At 32.6% G+C, this 20,454-nt stretch overlaps 1 protein-coding gene across 1 annotated transcript; it reads right to left on the reverse strand.

Moving 5' to 3' along the window:
* Positions 1-1,783: 1,783 nt before the first annotated feature.
* Positions 1,784-17,044, reverse strand: LOC140879797 (putative receptor-like protein kinase At5g39000). The gene is made up of 6 exons (XM_073283708.1): positions 14,558-17,044; positions 14,000-14,103; positions 13,672-13,888; positions 13,373-13,577; positions 13,175-13,292; positions 1,784-2,159 (listed from the first exon to the last, which is right to left on the reverse strand). The coding sequence occupies exons 1-6, from the start codon at positions 16,986-16,988 to the stop codon at positions 1,959-1,961; spliced, it is 3,276 nt and encodes a 1,091-aa protein (XP_073139809.1). The 5' UTR covers positions 16,989-17,044; the 3' UTR covers positions 1,784-1,958.
* Positions 17,045-20,454: the final 3,410 nt, after the last annotated feature.

Raw genomic sequence — 20,454 nt, forward strand, 5'->3', positions numbered from 1 at the left:
TGAGTACAAGACTCGTGAGCATGATGATCATAGTCGTTATGAAAAATAGCCTTATAAATGTCATCATCTTCATCTTCGAAAAATCGAGGAAAAATTATTTTGAGAGAAAGAATGAATTTTGGTGTGATTGAAAATGAGTTTGAGTGAACATATTTATAAGCAAAAAACTAGCCATTTTTGTTACTGTTTGTGACCGTTGGGGGTAAGGAAAAAAAATCGAGTATGTGTTGAATAAAAATTCGTAATAATCATGTGATGCATATAATGATAATCATAATTAAATAATTATGTATATCATATCACATTATTATAAGTTCGGTGTCATAGACATCCTTTTATATAATAATATGATATTATACAAATATGGTTAGTATATAAATACACAATAATATATATCATATCACGTTATTATAAGGTCAGTGTCATAGGCAATCTTTTATATAATAACATGAAATTATATATTAATACAGTTAGTATATATACATATATATAATAAATATATATCATATCACGTTATTATAAGGTCGGTGTCATAGACAGCCTTTTATATAATAACATGAAATTATATATTAATATATATGCATAAAAATATATAACCAATAAAATAAATATACTTACTTGTTGAATATTTTTGTCTTCTCTTTGTGTTTTGGAGCGTCGGAAATTATAGAGAACCTTCGAGCGATCGTGCTGATAACGTGTTGTGAAAAAGTAAAATTTTATAATAAAAAGTAAAAACTCCAAAACTCAAAATATATCAAACTCTACACTTAATAAAATCTTCTCTCTTAAAATTGTGATTTTCTACACAAATGGATAGACCTATTTATAGATCTCATTTGGAGATTAGTCCAAATATTAATACATCATCATCTACATCATCACACACTAATTTTCAATATTTTGCAACTCAATATTCAACATTCAACTTTAAATAATAATATTAATAATAACATATTTTCAACAACAATAACATATTTGCAATTATCTACTGGTGTTATTAAATGGAGACAATTAAAGAGTTTTTTTTAGCAAAATAATAACAGAGTTCTTGTTGAAGGGATTTATGAAAACTTGAATTATTGGCTAAAAATTTAAGAAGAGCAGATAACCCAAACCTATCAAAGACCGAAGAAATTTATAACTATGGACAAAAATTAAAAAGAGGATTCTACCGGCGTGATTCAGGTCCATCCGACGTGATTGAGGTGTCTTTCCGGTGGAAGGAATGTATATCGGAGCGATCGTGCATTTTTTATGAACCCCGCATGTGTTGATAAATGAGCACCCTTAGATCTATCATAGGGATAATGTCTGAAAAATAGGTTGAAATGAACCCGTCTTTACCCATCCGACCAAATACCATTCTTAATTGACCATGGTAAAGAAAAAAATTATTTTGAAAAGAGACTTCTAATATTTTATTTATTTATTTTAAATCACGTGACAGGTGTCCTAATTTGAATATATTGGGGTTGTGCCTTATGGCCAGCATCTAATTATCGGATTGGTCGATGCTACCCATGGGTAGCGTAGAAGCATTTTATTGGCCAATCTGTGGGGTCCACATGATTTAAGTCAATAGAAGCCTCACACGCTGCAGTATCGAATTTTTCCTAATTATCCCCGAAATACATGTCGTCAATCTACAACACCTAAAAACGGAATACTGACATAATTGTAAATTATCGAAAACTAAAAAAATTATAAAAAAAGACAACAAGGCTTTTCTTAATTGTTATAGAGGATAAATGAGATCCTATACTGACCCAACCTAGATTAAAAAATTGAGATTTATCAATACATGTGATGTCTATAATTTTATCAATGAACACTACAAATATTGATAAATCTTCATTCTTAAATGAATGGTTACAATGGCTGTGTGAAGGTAGAATTATACATATAGATAGATAGATAGATAGATAGATAGATAGATAGATAGATAGAATATGTATTCATCGTGAATTTCTTCGAGTCCTCGCCTTTCTTAGCTCGTCTTTTAAGTCTTGACCTCCTTGCAAAGCCCCAAGAACTTGAGAGATATCAGGTCGGTGTCGTGGTAGGGATTGGGTGCACAGAAGAGCGATTGCAATGCATCTATTAAAGGGATTGGTTGCTAGCTTCAACGTCATCCCTTCACCCCACAGCTTCCATACCTGATAAAATTTTGAATTTATATATATATATATGATAAAACTTGACACCCATTGTCTACTCTAATGATGCCTCTGTGGTTTGGGAACATCTCCAGGAACGATTTGACAGTCAAAGTGAATGGATCTAGGATTTTTTTGACAAGTGCATGACTGATCACGGGTTAAAACATAATTACAAATATGCTTGTGCAAAAATGTTGATATAAAACTATTAATTTGTTATTAAATACAATATCACTTATGCTTGTACTAAAGTGAAGATAAAAGAACATTTTCAATTTATTTTATTTCAAATATTCGAATCGGGTTTTTTTATTAATATAATTCAAGATAATAATATAATTTGAATATATGAAAGTAAAGAATAAAATTTAAAATATATTAATTGTTACCTACTACTTAGAACACGTGAAATTCCTAAACCCCTAAAGAAAACAATTAGCTGACTTATAATATAAAGAACATAAATGAGAATAAAAGTTCCTAGCTCGTTAGAGATAGATGGTATATAGATTAATATAATAATATATCCCTAGTGAAGATTTTAAAAAAAAAACAATTTATTTTAGGTCAAATATTAAATTTAGATTTTTTTTATTAATATAATTCAAGATAATAATGTAATTTGAAGATAAAGTAAAGAATAAAAGTTAATGTATATTAATTGTCACGTATTAATTAAAGCATGTGAAATTCTTTAAAAAAAAACCCTTAAAGAAAAAAATTTCTGGACTTATACAGAGGACATAATGACAATTAATAATTGAAATTGATATATTTATATGTACAAGAAAGATGCACGTGCGATGTAGTGATTAACCTAAAATCATATATATGTTTAATAATATCTAGTAAATAATACATATATCTAACTGATAATAATCATAAACATTGTTTTCAAAGTAAACAAAAAGATATAAAACCAAAAACTGAAAACTCATAATGTTCATTGTCCATTATAGGTACAATCTTGGGCGGAGCCACCCCAAAATTGGGGTAGGCTCCAGACCGGTCTAATTTTATTTTTTTCCCGTTTAATTTCGTTTAGTATTAATATATATGTAAACTATTAGCCATATTCAACAATGATCTAAGCTTACATTAAATTTTTATTTAGCCTAAACTTTGTTCTAACTCATTTTATTAAACATATTTATACATATATTTTGTCCAACTTGTTTTTTGAATATATTTGTAGTCTTTACTAAATTGGTTTTGAAAGTAGATGATGAGAATCACATTCAATTCATCAAATCATTTTTCAATTCAAATTTCTTCTAGTTCGTTCAAAAATTTTAATTTTTAGGGAAAATTTCTTTTTTCGTCCTGTATGTTCGTCACTTTGCGATTTCAGTCCTTTATATTTTTAGATTTCAGTTTTATTCTGCTATCTTTAATTTTTTGGCAATTTTAGTCATTTTTTCGACGTGGCACTGACGTGGCACCAATTCAGTGCTGATGTGGAGCTGATGTGTACAGTGCCACGTAAGCATTTTCGAATAAAAAGGACCGAAATTGCCAAAAATCAGAACATGCAGGACTAAAACTGAAATGTGAAAACATAAAAGACCAAAATCGCAAAGTGACAAACATGCAGGACTAAATTTGCAATTTTTTCTAATTTTTATTTAGATTTTTTAGTTTCTTTAATTAGATTTGCTTGATTTCATTGATATGTATACTTGTGATTTTCTTAGAAATAATTGTGAAGTAAATTTCTGATATTTTTTAAACATATTTCATTTAGTTTCTAAAATTTTTTATACAGTTTTTGCATTTTCTTCATTGAAAAATAAAAATAATATGTGTTTTCAATTGATTCACTGGTAGGATTTATAAAAACTTTTTGTTTCATTTAGAAAATGAGAATATAAATTTTTGGATTTTAAAGTTTTTTCACTTTTTTTTATCATAAATGAGATATTTTTTGAGTGATTCGCGTGCAATTTTTTTTTATAATATTTATTTAAACATCATATTTTTTTTCCTTATGTGTATATTGTAGGATATATATTAAGAAGAAAAAATTATATATTATTTATGCAAACATGATTTTTTTACAGCTCCAAGATTTTTTCAGAGTCAGCTCACTTGAAGCATTATATCTTAAGTAATTTATGATTTTTTCATGTCAATAAGTAACTTTATAGCTACCATTAAACATTTTGAAGCTATTTCTTCATTATAAATTAGTGTTATATTATATTTTGATTTAAAATCTTTATTTTACATCATTAATTTCTTTAACGGATTAATCAGCCCAGGGTTAAATAATTTTTTTTTGCTACGCCCATCGGTACTATATTAATTTTTCGTTAAGTTTTCCATAAGAGAAATAACTCAAAAATTGAAGATTCGATTACAATTTTAGTTTTGTAAGTTAGTATATTTTGGCTTTTAGTGTATCCAATAACTTCTAGTTTCTATAGAATATGGTTGAAGTCGGTGGTTTCCTGCATAGCACCTATATTGAGAATAAAGTTTTGATTACACGCATTAAAATTCATCTGGGTAAAAAAAAATGAATAAAATAAAGCGAAATTACCCTTAAAACATCAAAATAGGAGGGAAAATTGCATTTTTGATCCCTTAAATTTGTTATTTTGTGATTTTAATCTTTTATATTGTAATATTTCAGTCGTATTTTACTATATTTTTTTGACAATTTTAGTCATTTTTTCGAATGTAGCGCTGATGTGGAATTGTCGTTACAGTGTCACATCAACGTTTTCAGCGAAAGATTTAAATTTTAAAATAATAAATAAATGACAAAAGATGCATATAGATTTGCATAATTCAATAACTAATAAAAATTATATATAAACACAAAATACATGTATAGTTTTGAATAAACATATACATTATAACAATACATGTATAGTTTAAAAATCAAAAAATAGATTTTTTTCATCTAGGAAAAAACAATAAAAGAAATTAACATAAAGTTAAAAGTTTAGACCAATACCAAAACCACTACAATACATTAAAATAAAGCACACATAAAGACAAATTTTAAACAATAATTGTGGTTATTATTAATCAAATATAATTTGATAAAAATGGTTTAAACATGTTTAATTTTTTTAGAAATAATAGTAATAGTAAGAGAATAGTGAATGCAACAATAAAGAATTAAAATTAGCTTTATTAAATTTGTGAAAATAAATTAATACTCCATCGATTTTTCATCATTCAAATAAAATAACAATAAGACAAAGACAATTATGACTATTCATAAAACAAACTCACATATTGTGTAGTAGCCAGTAACCAAATTAATCTAATCAAATGACTAATCATGTTTAATTGGATAAAGCAGGATTAAGTAATGTCCAAATCGGTTTAAGAAGTTGAAAAATAGATTCAGAACGATCAATAATGGTCCGAAAGGATTTTGAGTTTCGGATGGATCGAATGCTCCGAACTCGAGTTCGGAGGATCCGAATAAGATCGAAAGGATGAATTGGGTTTGGAAGCTGTGAAGAGTTCGGACGATCCGAACGTGGGATCGGATGATCCGAAGGGCAAGATCAAACCGTTCGATGTGTCACCAGGACAGGTGCACAATGTGCATGCATTTGAGTGGACATATGGAGAAGATCGGACCGTCTGAAGGTATAGATCAGACGATCCAAAGTGCTGGCAGGACAGGTGGCTCACATGCTAGAGCCGATAGCTTCTATATACTGCATTTGATCTCTATTTATAAGTGGATTGTAGCGGCTCTTTCAATTCAAATTGTATCCATTATCTTGTCTTGTCTGCTACCTCGTACTTCTCTGACGTGAAGGTACTCTGTGGCTCTGTAGCTTTACGGCGACAGCTATTTACGAAAAATTCTATCCATAAAAGGTAGACTGATGTAAAGAGTTCAGTCTTGGTCATACAATCTGGGATATTTCAGTCGAGTGACTGTCCCGTCTTGGTGATTTCAGTTTGGCTTGCTGGGATAGTTTAGATCTGGGAGGCTGATTCAGTTTAACTCCTTAAACTGAATACAATTTACTTCGTAAGTTTGCTTGAGCTATGGTCAATGGTCAAATCAGTTGATATGTCTGTCTAGATCCGAGACTTGTCCGGTTTTCTTCTTTGGTTTCGCTTGTTGCTTGAGTTCAGTTTAGCTTGGAAATATCATTTGACCTTTGTTATGTCAAATATCAAAACCACACAAGTTCCAACAATTTTCCCCTTTTTTATATTGACATAATTCTTTGACAGTTCATATTCCCTTCTTAATATGATCAAAACTTCTTGTATTGAATGTGTTGATCTTTGAAGTACTTGACTGCTTTTGGTTGGTTCCTTGTGGTAGTTTTTGAGTATAGCATTCCCCCTCAATGGGTATTATCTCACTGATATGTTCATGAGGACTAAGCTTGCATGCATCATCTCGCTCGACTGATATTCTTCCATCTTTGATCATCTACAATCTGATTTTGTTCTTCTATATCTCACTTGTTGGCAACCAATATGATATAACTTTTGACGATGGATTGTGCATCGACTGATATCACTTGTTGAGATTAGGTCTGCCTAGTCTGTCTTTATTCCCCCTCAACTGATGAGTAGTTTGGAAAAGCTTGTGTTCCCCTGACTTGATTCTCCATCAATCTTTGTTTGAAAAATACTGGTTAGCTCAAGTGGGTTTCACCGTCCAGTTGCGACTGCTCTGACAGTTGTATAAGAATCTTTAGTTATACGAGGGAAGTTCAGTCATGATATTAGTTTAGCTTTACACCAATTCGCCTCTTGTCTCATTATCAAAACTGGTCTTCAATTTTTGTTACTTGCATTCACAAAATCAAACTAGACTATGGTACTCAAGTCTTTTGTTGGTCCTTGATGAATTATTCCCTTAGAAATCCAAAGTTTGATTAACCTGACTCATTTATCATGAATGTGTCTCATAAGGTTTGTGCTTTGTGTTTCGTGTGCTTGTAAGGCAAATAATATGGATTGAACTGTGAGTGATGTGTGTGATATGCATATGATTGTTTCACCTTCCCCAAATCATGAGTCGGCCCAAATTTTGTTTGAAAAGGCTTTCTGTTATAGTCTAGGTTATGCTTGTCATTCATTGAGCCATGTTTGGCTCGATTGGTCCTCTAGTCGTACTTTACACTAGAGCTCTTTGGCACATATACTAGGCCAAACTTCTTGGCCTTGTGCTTAAATTCAATTGGTTTATCATTTTGCACGGTAGGATCACCTTGTTTATGTACCACACTGGAGTTTACAAACTAAATGAATTTTTTTTTTTTGCTTGTGTGAAATTGTGGTTGAGTACCAATGTCAGAATTGTTATCATATTCAACATGGCCTAGACCAGTTTTGTCTCCAACTAGTCTCTGCAAGTCCTATCTACTGGTAATTCTAGTTTTACATCAGTTATAGCCTGCATGTAGATGATCTCTTCTTCATCATCAGTACTTGTGGATGCTTGATCATCATTAGTCAAGCACATGATTGGTTCTTCATCATCTTGGCTTGGTAGGATTTCTGAGCAATAAGATTATTTCTATGGTTTAGTCTGCTCTCCATGCTCAATCAATATTTCTCAAATGTCCTTGGCAGTAAGACATCTCTTGATCTTGCCAAAAAAATATAATCATCGAGATTGTTGAACAGAAATTTATTGGCAATATTAATGTCAATATTGGTCATCATCTTCTTTTCAGCTGTCCATTTACATCTTGGCTTTGCAACTGTAATGGGTCCATCAGTTATGACAAACCACATCATCATTATACGCAGCCAAGTGAGCTTGTACTCTTATTCTCCATACTTCAAAATCTTCAATAGAGAACATTGGAATGGTACTTGCAGAGTCCATCTTGAATTTGTTCTGAGATGAGAAAAAACTTCGCTCTGATACCACTTGATTGGATCGGTTTTGGGGTGGTAAACTGCTTTCTCGAAGCTAATAAATGACACTATAGTAGTTGACCACTTATTCTTCCAGATTGAGTTCAGTTGATTTAAGGCCCAAAAGTATTTAATTTTAATCCGAAAATAATTAATTTGGGAGTATTGAGAGTTTAGAATTAAATTCTAATATTATTAAATTAATTAGGATTGAAATTGAATTATTTTGAGTTTTCGGAGACTGAATTACAAATAGTGGAAACTCGAGGGGCCAAAGTGAAAATATTGAAATTTGGCTTGGACACTTATTATTTTTATATGTATTCACGTGTGTATGTATGCATTTTACTTAGAAATTCTTCAGCTAATAACCGAGACCACCATCTTCAGATTTGGAAGCATTTTTCATCATCTTTGAGCTTCAATATCTTGTGTTCCTGTTATCCGATTTCAATTTCGAATATAGCATTGCGATCCTTGCAAGAAGGGCTTCGATTTTATGTAAGTCTTTTGATGTTTCAGCTGATTTCAAAATTATGGAAGTTGGGAGGAATTTGAATGGATTGTTAGTCTTTGTTCTTGACGTCATATGAATTGTTATATCGAAATCGGATCGTAAAACGGACATCGTATGCATTTATTATGATATTTCAGTTTATGTTAGAGATCTAAAATTGTTGGTTTTCAATTATATCTTGCTTATATGTATATGTTTTAAGTTGGAAAAGATTGGTATATTGAATTCGATATCGTTTCAGTTACCGATTTTGTACCGTTACGCCGTCGGTTTCAGAATTTCTACACTTTTGATTTTTTGAATGAGTTGTGTTGTGTATTAGTGTTGGAAGCTTATATTCATTATTATAAACACTATATTTCAGCCTTGTTAAGAGATTGAAGAACTCGAGAAATACGCATTCGAAACCGGGATCGAAGTGAAGAAGGTTGAGGCCACTTTCTTTTGTTATTTGACTTGAGAAGTTGAATAGATTGTGATATGAGGTTTTGTTGTAGATTTTCAGATTTGAAGAGTCTACAATTCACGAGAACAAAAGGTATAAATTGATATTGATTGCGTGGCATTTGATACTCGATATTTCAATTCTTGAGTTGCCGAAAATCACATACTTGTTCTTTGATTATTCTTAAGTTAGAACTTGTGATTGTTGATTCATTTCAGGTAGTGGATCTTTGAATTTTATATGATATGATAAATGAATTGATTTTAATGCCAAGGTCTGATGCGATCTTATTTTTGAGTCGGATGCGACTACGATAGATGGATATCCATGTCAAGATCGGATACGAATCTTGATGGCAAAGTTTGATATGAATCAATTCTTGAGATATGCGTTATATTATTTATTCTTGAGTCAATATGTTAGAGTTTATGTTATATTGTTTTCCATGCATATATCGTTTATACTGAGAATTATATTCTCATCGGATGTTTTCGGTTGTTGTATTGTTTTGTATGTGTGCATGGCAACAGATGAGACTGGAGCTAGTTATCGAAAACATGGGTAGCTTGAGAGAGAGATGTAGCACGTGGTGACTCGGGTTTAAGACGATGTATTTAGTTTGGAAACTTTGAAGTTTGATAAACATATTGGAAACAAAAACAAGAACTTATGTTAGATATGTGTATATGGTTGTGATTTCATGTATTTTAGATTGTTTCTTAAAAGTTTACATGCATGTATATCATGTTGAATATGAATGAGAGTTTGTACCATAGATTACACATTTTCCAGACTTGAAATATGCCTAAGTGTTGAATTTCTAGTGCAGGGCACGGACCCTGTGCATGCCCTGTGCATGGGTCCGTGTAGTTCACTGTTTTGGAATTTGTTTGAAATAACAAAGGCACGGACCCTGTGCCATGGTCCGTGTAGGGGTCCGTGTAGGTAAGGTTGAAAACAGTAGCTTCAAAAAATTTTGAAACTTGGATACGGAGGTTGGCACGGGGTCCGTGTACCTTGAATTCTAATCTTGTGCGTACAGATTAATGCACAAACCCGAGCACGGACCTGTGCACGAAGTCCGTGTATTTTTAAAAAATTAAAAAAAAATTGGAGCTTGATTTAATTTATTTACATTAATGATTTTTAATGTATAATTTACCCTAAAATGAGATTAGTACTCGAGGTTCCCACAGTTGAGGTTGGTCAACTGAATTGCTTTCTTTTTCGTGTGTCTATGTTAATCAACCAACATAGATAAGTGCAGAATGAGGTCGACTAACTGATTGAACTTATTCAAATGGAATTTTTGAGTGGGTGAGATTCATGATTGACTGGAAATGTAACAAAACAAGAATTTTTTTATGGATGTTCTAAGATTTCAACAACTCCTACGTCAACTATTCTTCCACCTCAGAAGGGTTCACTCTAGAAGACTTTGATTTATACAACATATTTGTACAAACATACTCCAAGACTAGAACTTATCACATTGTCTATCCCAGAACTCCTAGAAACACTACAATAATATAGTTCACGAGTGCTTCTTGTCACAATGTTGTTTGCAGCACATCAATTGATTACAACAGATACAACAATGTTTGTGTTAGAACTCAATACTTCGCACAATATGATCTTAACTTATTTGATATTCTTGATGAGTGTGCTTGTGTTCTTCGGCTCTTGATATAATCTTCGTTGTAAGTTTTGAACTCCTCGGTTGAATATTTTTTGTGTAACGTGGGAATCCGCAGCCACTACCTTTCAATGTGTATTGGATAAACCTTCGTACTAACGCAATAGCCTGCAAACTACATTAGCCAAGTAAACCACACTAAGCAAGCCCTATATGACAGGCTAGTCCAAGAAGGTGTTGGTAGGGAGAATTGAACTCCTGACCTCTGGCCAAGAGTTCACCTACTCCACCAACTTGGATACCCCCTTGGGGTTTGACTAAATATTTTTTGGGTAAACTGAACAATCCAGGTAAACCACACTAAGCAAGTCTTGTATGACAGGTTAGTCCAAAAAGGTGTTGGTAGAAGGAATTGAACTCTTGACCTCTGGCAAAGAGTTCACCTACTCCACCAACTTGGACACTTCCTTAAGGGTCGACTAAATATTTTTTGGGTAAACTGTTCAGTTTACCTCTTTGTAATTTGAGTGTGTTTGTGAGTTTTTCTTAGAGCCGGCAACTTCTACATATTTCCTTTGATCTCTATGTATAAGTGGATTGTAACGGCTCTTTCAATTCAAATTCTAGTTGCTATCTTGTCTTGTTTACTACCTCATACTTCTTTGACGTGAAGGTACTCTGTGGTTCTGTAGCTTTGCGACGACAGCTAGCTATGTACGGGAAATTCTATCCATAAAAGGTAGACTGATATAAAGAGTTCAGTCTTGGTCATGTGGTCTTGGATTGTTCAGTTGAGCGACTGTCCCTTCTTGGTGATTTCAGTTTGGCTCGTTGGGACGGTTTAGATCTGGGAGACTGATTCAGTTTAGCTCCCTAAACTGAATGCAATTTACTTCGTAAGTTTGGTTGAGCTATGGTCAATGGTCAACTCAATCAATATGTCAGTTTAGCTCTGAAACTTGTTCAGTCTTCTTCTTTAGTTTCGCTTGTTGCGTGAGTGCAGTTTAGTTAGGAAATATCAGTTGACCTTAATTATTTATGTCAAATATCAAAATCACGCAAGTTCAAACATATATTTATTGTGAAAATGACTTAATATTCTATTGACTTTTCACCATTCAAATAAAATAACAATTAAGACAAGAACAATTATATTATGACTATACACAAAACAAACTAACATATTTGTAGATAGTATAGAATATATATATATATATATATATATATATATATATATATATAAATATAGTTAGATTAGAATTTGAGTGTTAGATTGAATATTAGATACATATAATAGAAAAATAAAATAAAATAAAATAAAAATAATAACAAATAATAGATAGTAGATGCACAAAATTTTAGTTTTTTTATTTGAAAGAGTGCATAATATATTTTTCTTAAAAAATAAATTAGTTAATTGAATAGTCACATAAATAAATAATTAAAAAACAAATTAATTATGTTGTAATGGAGAGTAGTCATACAAATTTACAAATAAACTCAAATATTTAATTATATATGTAATGTAATAAATTAGAATTTGAGTATTAGATTATATATTAGATATATAATAAAAAAAATTGAATCAAATAAGAAAAATAGCAAATAATAAATAATAGATGCACAAAATTTTAATTTTTTTTATTTGAAAGAGTGCATAATATATTTTTAAATAAATTAGTTAATTGATCAATAGTTATATAAATAATATAAAAAACGCAATAATTATGTAGTAACAGAATGTATCCATGTATATTCACAAATGAAAACACATATTTATATATGTAATATAATAGATCGATATACAAATATATATGTATATAATGTAATAAATTAGAATTGAGTATTAGATTATATATTAGATATATATAATAAAAAAATTAAATCAAATAACAAAAATAGCAAATAATAAATAGTAGAACGTGATAATGCACAAAATTTTAATTTTTTATTTGAAAGAGTGAATGATATACTTTTAAAATAAATTAGTTAATTGAATAGTTACATAAATTAAAAAAAAATCATATCGATTATGTAGTAATAGAGGGTAGACATGTAAATTCTAAAATAAACTTACATATTTGTATATGTTAGGAATTGTCAACCAAAGTCCACATTAGAAATTTAAGAGAAAAATCATGGATTAATAGATAAAATGATATCTCCATTGTACGAGACATTTTTTGGTTTCAGAAGAAAACCATGAGGGTTTATGCTCAAATTCATATCATTGTGAGATATTCGTATTCCATTGATCAATATCATACCAATGTGGCATGGTCTGATTAATCCAATGTGAGTGGAATCCTCGAAGACTCAAGAAGAAGAAGTTCCAATTGATCTAACAATAAGAAAAAGTTTATTTTCGTCTAGGATTGTGTGGAGATATTTCTAAAAGTCGTTAGTTTTTAGTTTTTGAAGTTTCAATGATCTGAAACAATGCGCCCCGAAATGAAGTTGAGATATGGCCTTAATTTGAAGTGTAAATGACTTAAGCATTATTAATAGACCAAAGTGAAGTTGTGTTTATGAGTTTAAGAACCTTCGATTACCCGATCTAGAGTGTCTTGTTTCCCTTCGCTCAGTATCTCCAGGATTATAAGTCCAAAGCTATAGATGTCTGATGCATATATATTATCCGCACAACGACCTTCCGGAGGGTCGTAGTCCCTGCCCACAAAAGTAACATTGTCCATTGATATCAATTTTTTTTGCAGAAATTAAGATATATGCATGGATCTTGAACTCACGTTGTGCTGATTTCCGTATCGGTTTTAGGGTCACAATAGTTGATTGATATTTTAGGATTGTTGTCATGATCCAAGAAAATATTGCGTGGATCAATATTGCTGAAAATGGTTCTCAAGTCTGGACTTTGATGAAGATAATGAACCCCTCGAGCAATCCCAGTGATGAGTTTGAAGCACAGCGCCCAAGGAAGCTGATCACGCCCTTCTGTATCATCAAACGAATTTATTCATCAATTTCACAGGTAATGTACGTGTGAATTAAAGCGGGACAAAATTAATTATAGTGAAAAGATTCTAACCCAATATCAAAATGGCTCTGAGACTACTTGTGTTTTCCATGAACTCGTATACAGGTATCATTTCTTCTCCATGAACCAAGCTCCCTAGTAATTTCATGATGTTTGGATGCTTATATTTGGATAGATGGTCAATCTCACGTATCCACAGATAATAATCAGCGAAAGAACGATTGACCCGTTTAACTGCAACTACCTGTTGTCTTGTATGTAGCACGGCCTATATGAACCAATGACAAAGTCATTACTACTGTAATACAAGGATGGTTATGGTGAAGGTTAAAGATATAGAGGGAAATATATAATTGAATCGTTAGCCTTGAAAAGTTACCTTGTAAAAAGTGCCTCCTCGCGCTTTGCCAATAATATGTGAACCAGAGAATCCGTTGGTGGCAGCTTGAATTGTTTCCCAGTCAAAATTTCCCATTTTGATATCTGTCGCATACATAATTTTTTTGCATTACTGTCTCGTGCATTAAGGAGTTCCTTGCATCCAATGGATTACATGGTACAATAGCTAAATTTTTATTCATTTAGCGCTTGTGAGGTTTCATTTGTAAGGCAAAGGCAATGTCCCCAAATTCCAAAGGAATAAGTGATAGATTTATAACTCAGAAATGTATATAAGAAGAAACTGGGAGAGGGAGCTAGGGATTTTTTTACTTTTTATTCATTGCCATGTAATAGTTACAAAAGGAAAAACTAGTAGTACCTCTCTTTTTTCTTCCTAGTAACTAACTGTTTCATATATCAGTTTTATGTTACGATACAAATATTAATTTTTTATAAGCGGTTGAGCTTAACTAGGAGAAGTTTGAGGAATTACGACGTCCCTTTAGAAGCTGCTGTTAGTTATTGTAAATATTCATAGGAAATTGAACAGAGTTACCTGATATTGCTGAATCTTTCAAGTCTTTCTTGTTGGATGGTTTTGCTGCATTTGAAAATGCATCCCATGCCGTACCTGTCCCATTAGATACCAACGAATTTGGCTTCTCCTGTAGGTCAAGTGCAAACTCAAGTTGTAATACAACTTGGCCCATTGTTGGTCGATTCTTTGGTTCGTCATCTAAACAACTTTCAGCAACTCTCACAAATGCCCTCAAGCTATCTGGTAAGATTTCTCCCTTGATATCTGAACTTATAATCTTTTCAACCTCTCCTTTACTAATGTTTCCTCGAGCCCATGTGGCTAGACTGCGCTGATCTACTTCAAGCCTAGGATCTAAAGCCGGTCTCCGACACAATACTTCTAACAGGACCACACCGAAGGCATAAATGTCACTTTTCCTTGTCACTTCACGAGTTCTAATATAATATGGGTCGAAGTACCCGTGTGTTCCCTTAACATTTGTACTAACATAGCTTTGCGAGCCGCATACGTTTTCTGGCTTGGCCAAGCCAAAATCTGAAACCTTAGCTATGAAATTTTTGTCCAAAAGGATGTTTGAAGTTTTTACATCACGATGTATGATTCCCTGACCTGTGTGGAGATAGTCTAGCCCCCGACCGGCTCCAATGCAGATGTTAAGGTATTGGTTCCAGGAGAGAGAAGAAGAATGTTTGTCACCCATAGCTTGTTTGAAGAGGTGATCACCTAGAGTTCCATGGATCATATACTCGTATACAAGAATCATCTCCTGTTGCTCATTGCAGTAGCCAATTAATGAGACAAGATTAACATGTCTCAACTCAGAAAGTGTCTCAATTTCTGTCCAAAATTCACGTGCTCCTTGATTGGAGCTGTACTTTAATCTCTTTATGGCGACGGTATCTTGTCCATTGTTAATAATTCCCTTATAGACCTTACCAAATCCACCCTTTCCAATAACACAAGTATGGTTGAAGTTTCGGGTGGCTGCTTCAATCTCAGCAAGTGAAAAACGGCGGCATAGTCTTCTCGCCCTGGCTGATGGCATTTTTTCTTCTTTTGTAATGTTATCCTCCCAAAGTCGCTGCAATATATAAACAACTATGTTTACGATAGTTATTATAGTTACACTAGCAGTCGCAATTATATTTCGGCCCCCACAAACTTTGAGTAACTTGTGTATAGTTGAGTATGGTGAATCTCGTGCTGGTGGCTGTGGATTCGGGCTCGCAAGACTGTTGTCCAAGTTACTCAACTTTAATATTTCAAATCCTTTAAAGGGTCCATTCCTATCCATCAGTTCATCAGTTGACTCTATGGAAATCAATAGACTTTGTTTGCCATCCTGTTTTCGTCCTTGTATTGTGGTCACGTAGTCCCTATATGGTAGGAACTCATTCTCGTCCATTTTTTCAACCAATTGAATAGCATAGTCTTCTACTCTGATTTCATTAATGAGGATTTTGAAGATCACTTGGGCTTGTTTTGCATTCTTGAGTCCTAGCTCACAGTGATGAATCCTAACAAAGTACCTGAATCCCACATCCACAGCTATTTTCCAAGTAATGTTATTGAGCTTGTTGATTCTACGCTCGGGAATGGCTGTCCTGACACTAAACATGTTGGCAAAATCATCACTTGGTTTCACATTCTGTCGGTGGATTATTTCAAAAGCAGTGTGATTGTGATTATAGATGTGGGACAGAAGAGAGTACTTGAGGCCAACCACTTCAACTCCTCCACGAAAATAAGAAAGATGCATGGGGATTGATATTATCTCTATACCATTGATGAAAGCATACGTACCATCTCGTGGTTGAATGCTTTGATCAGGATACAAAACTATATCCAACCATTGGTTTTCTTCTATGTTTATGCAGAATTCCCTGACAAAAGACTTCCCATTATCACCTAGAGCATCAGCAGTTAGTGAAGCACTAAAGTTACCAAGCAGAGTGAATGGACCGGCTTCAACTGTGAATAAATCCTTGAACCACGTAAATCCTCGGTATAAAACCGGATTAAAATGAAGGCGAATAAACTTGGGACCTGGATTGAGATGAAATGTGTATGAGAACTGAGAACGCGAAATCCGCGCTGTCTTGTACTGAGCTTGATCAGCAGATAGTGTTGATCCACCGGCAACACTCGAGCTTGTCGATGAGCCCTTTACTCGCACCGATGTGTCTCCTATCCATTTCCTGCCATCAACTGCTGCAAAATTTTTGGTTGACCCGCAGTTTATAAGAATGTCACCTGTGAGATACTGGTGATCGTGAATTGCAGCTGTGATTATCGTAAAGAAGCCGAAAATAAAAGCGGCTGATGAAATCGAGATGAAATCCATGTCTCCAGGTAATCTGGTATGAACCAGGGTGAAGGATATTTTATGCCTGGTGTTTGACGAATTCCTACTCTTACTTTCCAAGAAACAACTACTAGTTGACATTTTGTTTGTTTATGTCATATTTCAAGATTGATAAAGCAAGAGATGACTCGTACTTTGTTTACAATAGTTATCAAGTCTTTTTTTACTGGCTTTCTCTCCTCTGTTTTGTGATATAATTGCTCAACATGTTGTCTAACATGTGAGGCTCGTACGTAATTTTTTTTGCTTTAAAATGATATATTCGTCCAAACATTTTGTACAAAAATATCGAGAGTGTTTCTTCCTATATAGCATATAATATATCAAGGATTGACATCATTTCAAACTAGGGCTCGTCCTGAATTTTCATAGGATCAATTTTTTTTATTATTTTTTTTTTTGGAATGAGTGACAGTGTATTATAATGTGAGAAAGTTATTGTAATTCATTCAATAGAAAGTAGTACCATATGTTCTCTTTGTTGGGGGATATCTTGAGCATTGTGAAATAGCCAACTAATTGTCTAGAAATAAGTAGTTATATAAAAAAAATTAATTTGTTTTAAAAGTAGGTCTGATCATTGTTCCAAACCAAAAGTTACGGTGCCAGAAGATTTCGATTAGAGATGTCAAAATGGGTTAGGCTCGTCAGGTTAGTTCGCCCCGCCATACAAAATTGGTGGGTTGAGATGACAATTTTTCAACCCGCCTAAAAGGTGGGTCGGCCTGCACCGCCCCGCCTAATGGTGAGTTGTGCTGGGTTGCGGATTGGCCCGCAAAAATCCGTCAATTTACACGTGAGTCCATCAGGTTGGCCCGCCCCGCCACCTAAAATAGGTGGGTTGGGTTGGGTTGGTGTTTTCTCAACTCGCCTAAAAGGTGGGACGGTCCACCCCGCCCTGCCTAATGGTGGGTTATGACGGGTTGTAGGTCGGCTCGCCTCGTTGGCCCGTTTTAACACCTCTAATTTTGATTATTGATGAAACCGATTTAAATTAAAATTTATTCAATGAAATTTTAATGGGTTAAAAAAATTAAATACAGTTCATCCTGCTTGTAATCAAACTAATTAATTATTAGATAAAATATTATGAATTGTTTTACTAAAATATTGATTAATGTAAGCATCATAAATCACCACTCGAGCAATCCCATTCTCGCATTATCATTGCAAAAATTTTCGCCTCCCATCATTTAGGTATGTTGTCCTCTACCTATCTCTATTCCCATTTCATTTTCATTTTTAAAAAACAAATGAAATGGGAATATTCTTGTTTCATTGTTCCTAACCCGTTGGAAAATGTTAAAAGTCTAGATGCTATATGTTATAGAGAATTTATAGATATGGAATCTTACACAAAATAGTTAATTCATTAGAAGTAATTTATATAAATATTCTAGGACCATTTATATTTTATTGTTTCATTCCATCGTATTATTTTTCTAGGTTGAAACTATGATCCGTCAAATGTATTACATACGGTAGATTTGAACCCTTGGATCATTGGCTATGCTGCACTCGTAGAATTCCTTGGCAAATGATTTCCCATTTCCACGAAGAGCGGCAGCAGTCAGTGAAGCACTGAAGTTAACCTCTTTTATAAAACATTAGAATATATGAAAGTCGATTTGTCTCGAATTAACATTGTCATTATTATTCATGAACAAAGTCTTTTTTTGTAAATAAATTCATGTATTACGTACGTGTACAAGTTGCACTGCATTTTCTGGTTATAAAGCACGGAAATTCACAGTTTTGATCATGTATTGTTTGCTTCATCGATATTTTGATCTTCTATATTGATAAATTTTAATTTTGCTAATGTATTTTTCAATTTTTTATGATTTCCGTTATTTTTCAATATGAATGCTTATTTGTCACTGCATGTGTTATATAAACATCATGGGAAAAAAATATTAAAAAAGAATAAGATCAAAATTTAATAACACAAAATACTAAAATTACAATAAATAATAAATAAATAATAACTTCTCGGTAGAACTATATCCACGTCATTTGTTTCGATTTTTATGATCGATTCCTATTTCGTTGCTTTTGTGAACCTATATGTTGATGAGTGAGCGACACGTGAAAACTTGAATAAAAAACCCATGAATTGGATTATATATTTTTTATAAATAAATTATATTACTCAATCAAACAAATACAACTAGTTACAAGACCAGATACGCAACGTTAAGACTCATCAAGTCATTACAAATATAACCCATGAATTGGATTATATATTTTAGTCATGTGTGGCGCTCAACGAATAGGATGGCACACTTGATAGTCAGTTTTGTTATTTCCTCTTCTTTCCAATTTGTTTCGGAGACTAGAGATTTTTCTGTTTGGTAGACATATCTTGTAATAAAAAAACCTTTTAAGTTTTTAATAAATTATAAGAAATTGACCGTGAAAACAAAGTATGATAGATAAATAATCTTTCATCCCATTTTCGCATGTAAATTCCCATGTACGGATGAGAGTATCCAAGCCCGATACTATTTATCATCATAATTGGATAAAAATTCTTTTATTTGATGTCATCGTATGTGGAGAAATTCTATATTTCTCTAAATCCACTTATATATATTTCTTAGCTTATAACATTATTTTCTCCTTGTATCCCAAAGTTCACTAAATGAATTTCTCATTGTGCTTTTATTTTCTAAAAAATAGCCAATTAAAAATCAAATAAATACCCCTGTCAAAAAAATCAAATAAATACCTTTTGCATTAAGATAGAGTATATAGTTATATGATAGATTGTACTTAGGTTGTATTTTGATTGAATATATGGATTTGAAATCGTATCAATTTGACCCAAAATTAGAATGAGAGATTCCCTAAAAAATATTGAAAGATTTTTATTAGTACAAGTACATCGGATATCAAATTACATTAAATTATAACACTAAAGAATGAAATTGTCCCTACATCCGATCGGAACTTGAGCATAAACTCGAGACGTGCTTGTCTCGAGCAATGAAAGTAACTAAATCAACTTAAATAAATTAGGAAACTAACCCGCAATTAGCAGAAATCGAACATGAGACCTCTTAGTTAAATAGATATTTTTGCTTAAATTTTGAGTCAACTCTTCCACCTAATCATTTGAAATTCATATATAATTTAAAATCTTCTGATTCTTCACTCCAAACACAAACTTCGTAGATTTATTGATTTAGGAATGAATTGTTAGTTTTTTAAAAATAAAAAAATAAAAAAAAGGATAAGTAATATATTGAAAGAGACGTGTGAACTTGAAATTCCCTCTCTCTTTTTTTTTAAACACACATTGGATAATATTAAACCAAGTCCGAAATAATTACATTAAAAATCAAAGAAGGAGATGGAGTGACCCATCTCGCCTCATCAGTCAAAAAAACAGCTTCCCTAGCCAAAGCATGGGCCGTCTGATTCGTTGATCTAAACACAAAAGAAAAACTACAAAAAGGAAAATTCTTAGAAAGGATTATGCAATCCTGCAAAATAAGACCCAAACTAGAAGTGTCGGGTTCCATAATATTCAAAGCCTCAATCA

Source organism: Henckelia pumila, chromosome 2, assembly GCF_033568475.1.
Source record: "Henckelia pumila isolate YLH828 chromosome 2, ASM3356847v2, whole genome shotgun sequence".
In the NCBI taxonomy this organism is placed as follows: domain Eukaryota; kingdom Viridiplantae; phylum Streptophyta; class Magnoliopsida; order Lamiales; family Gesneriaceae; genus Henckelia; species Henckelia pumila.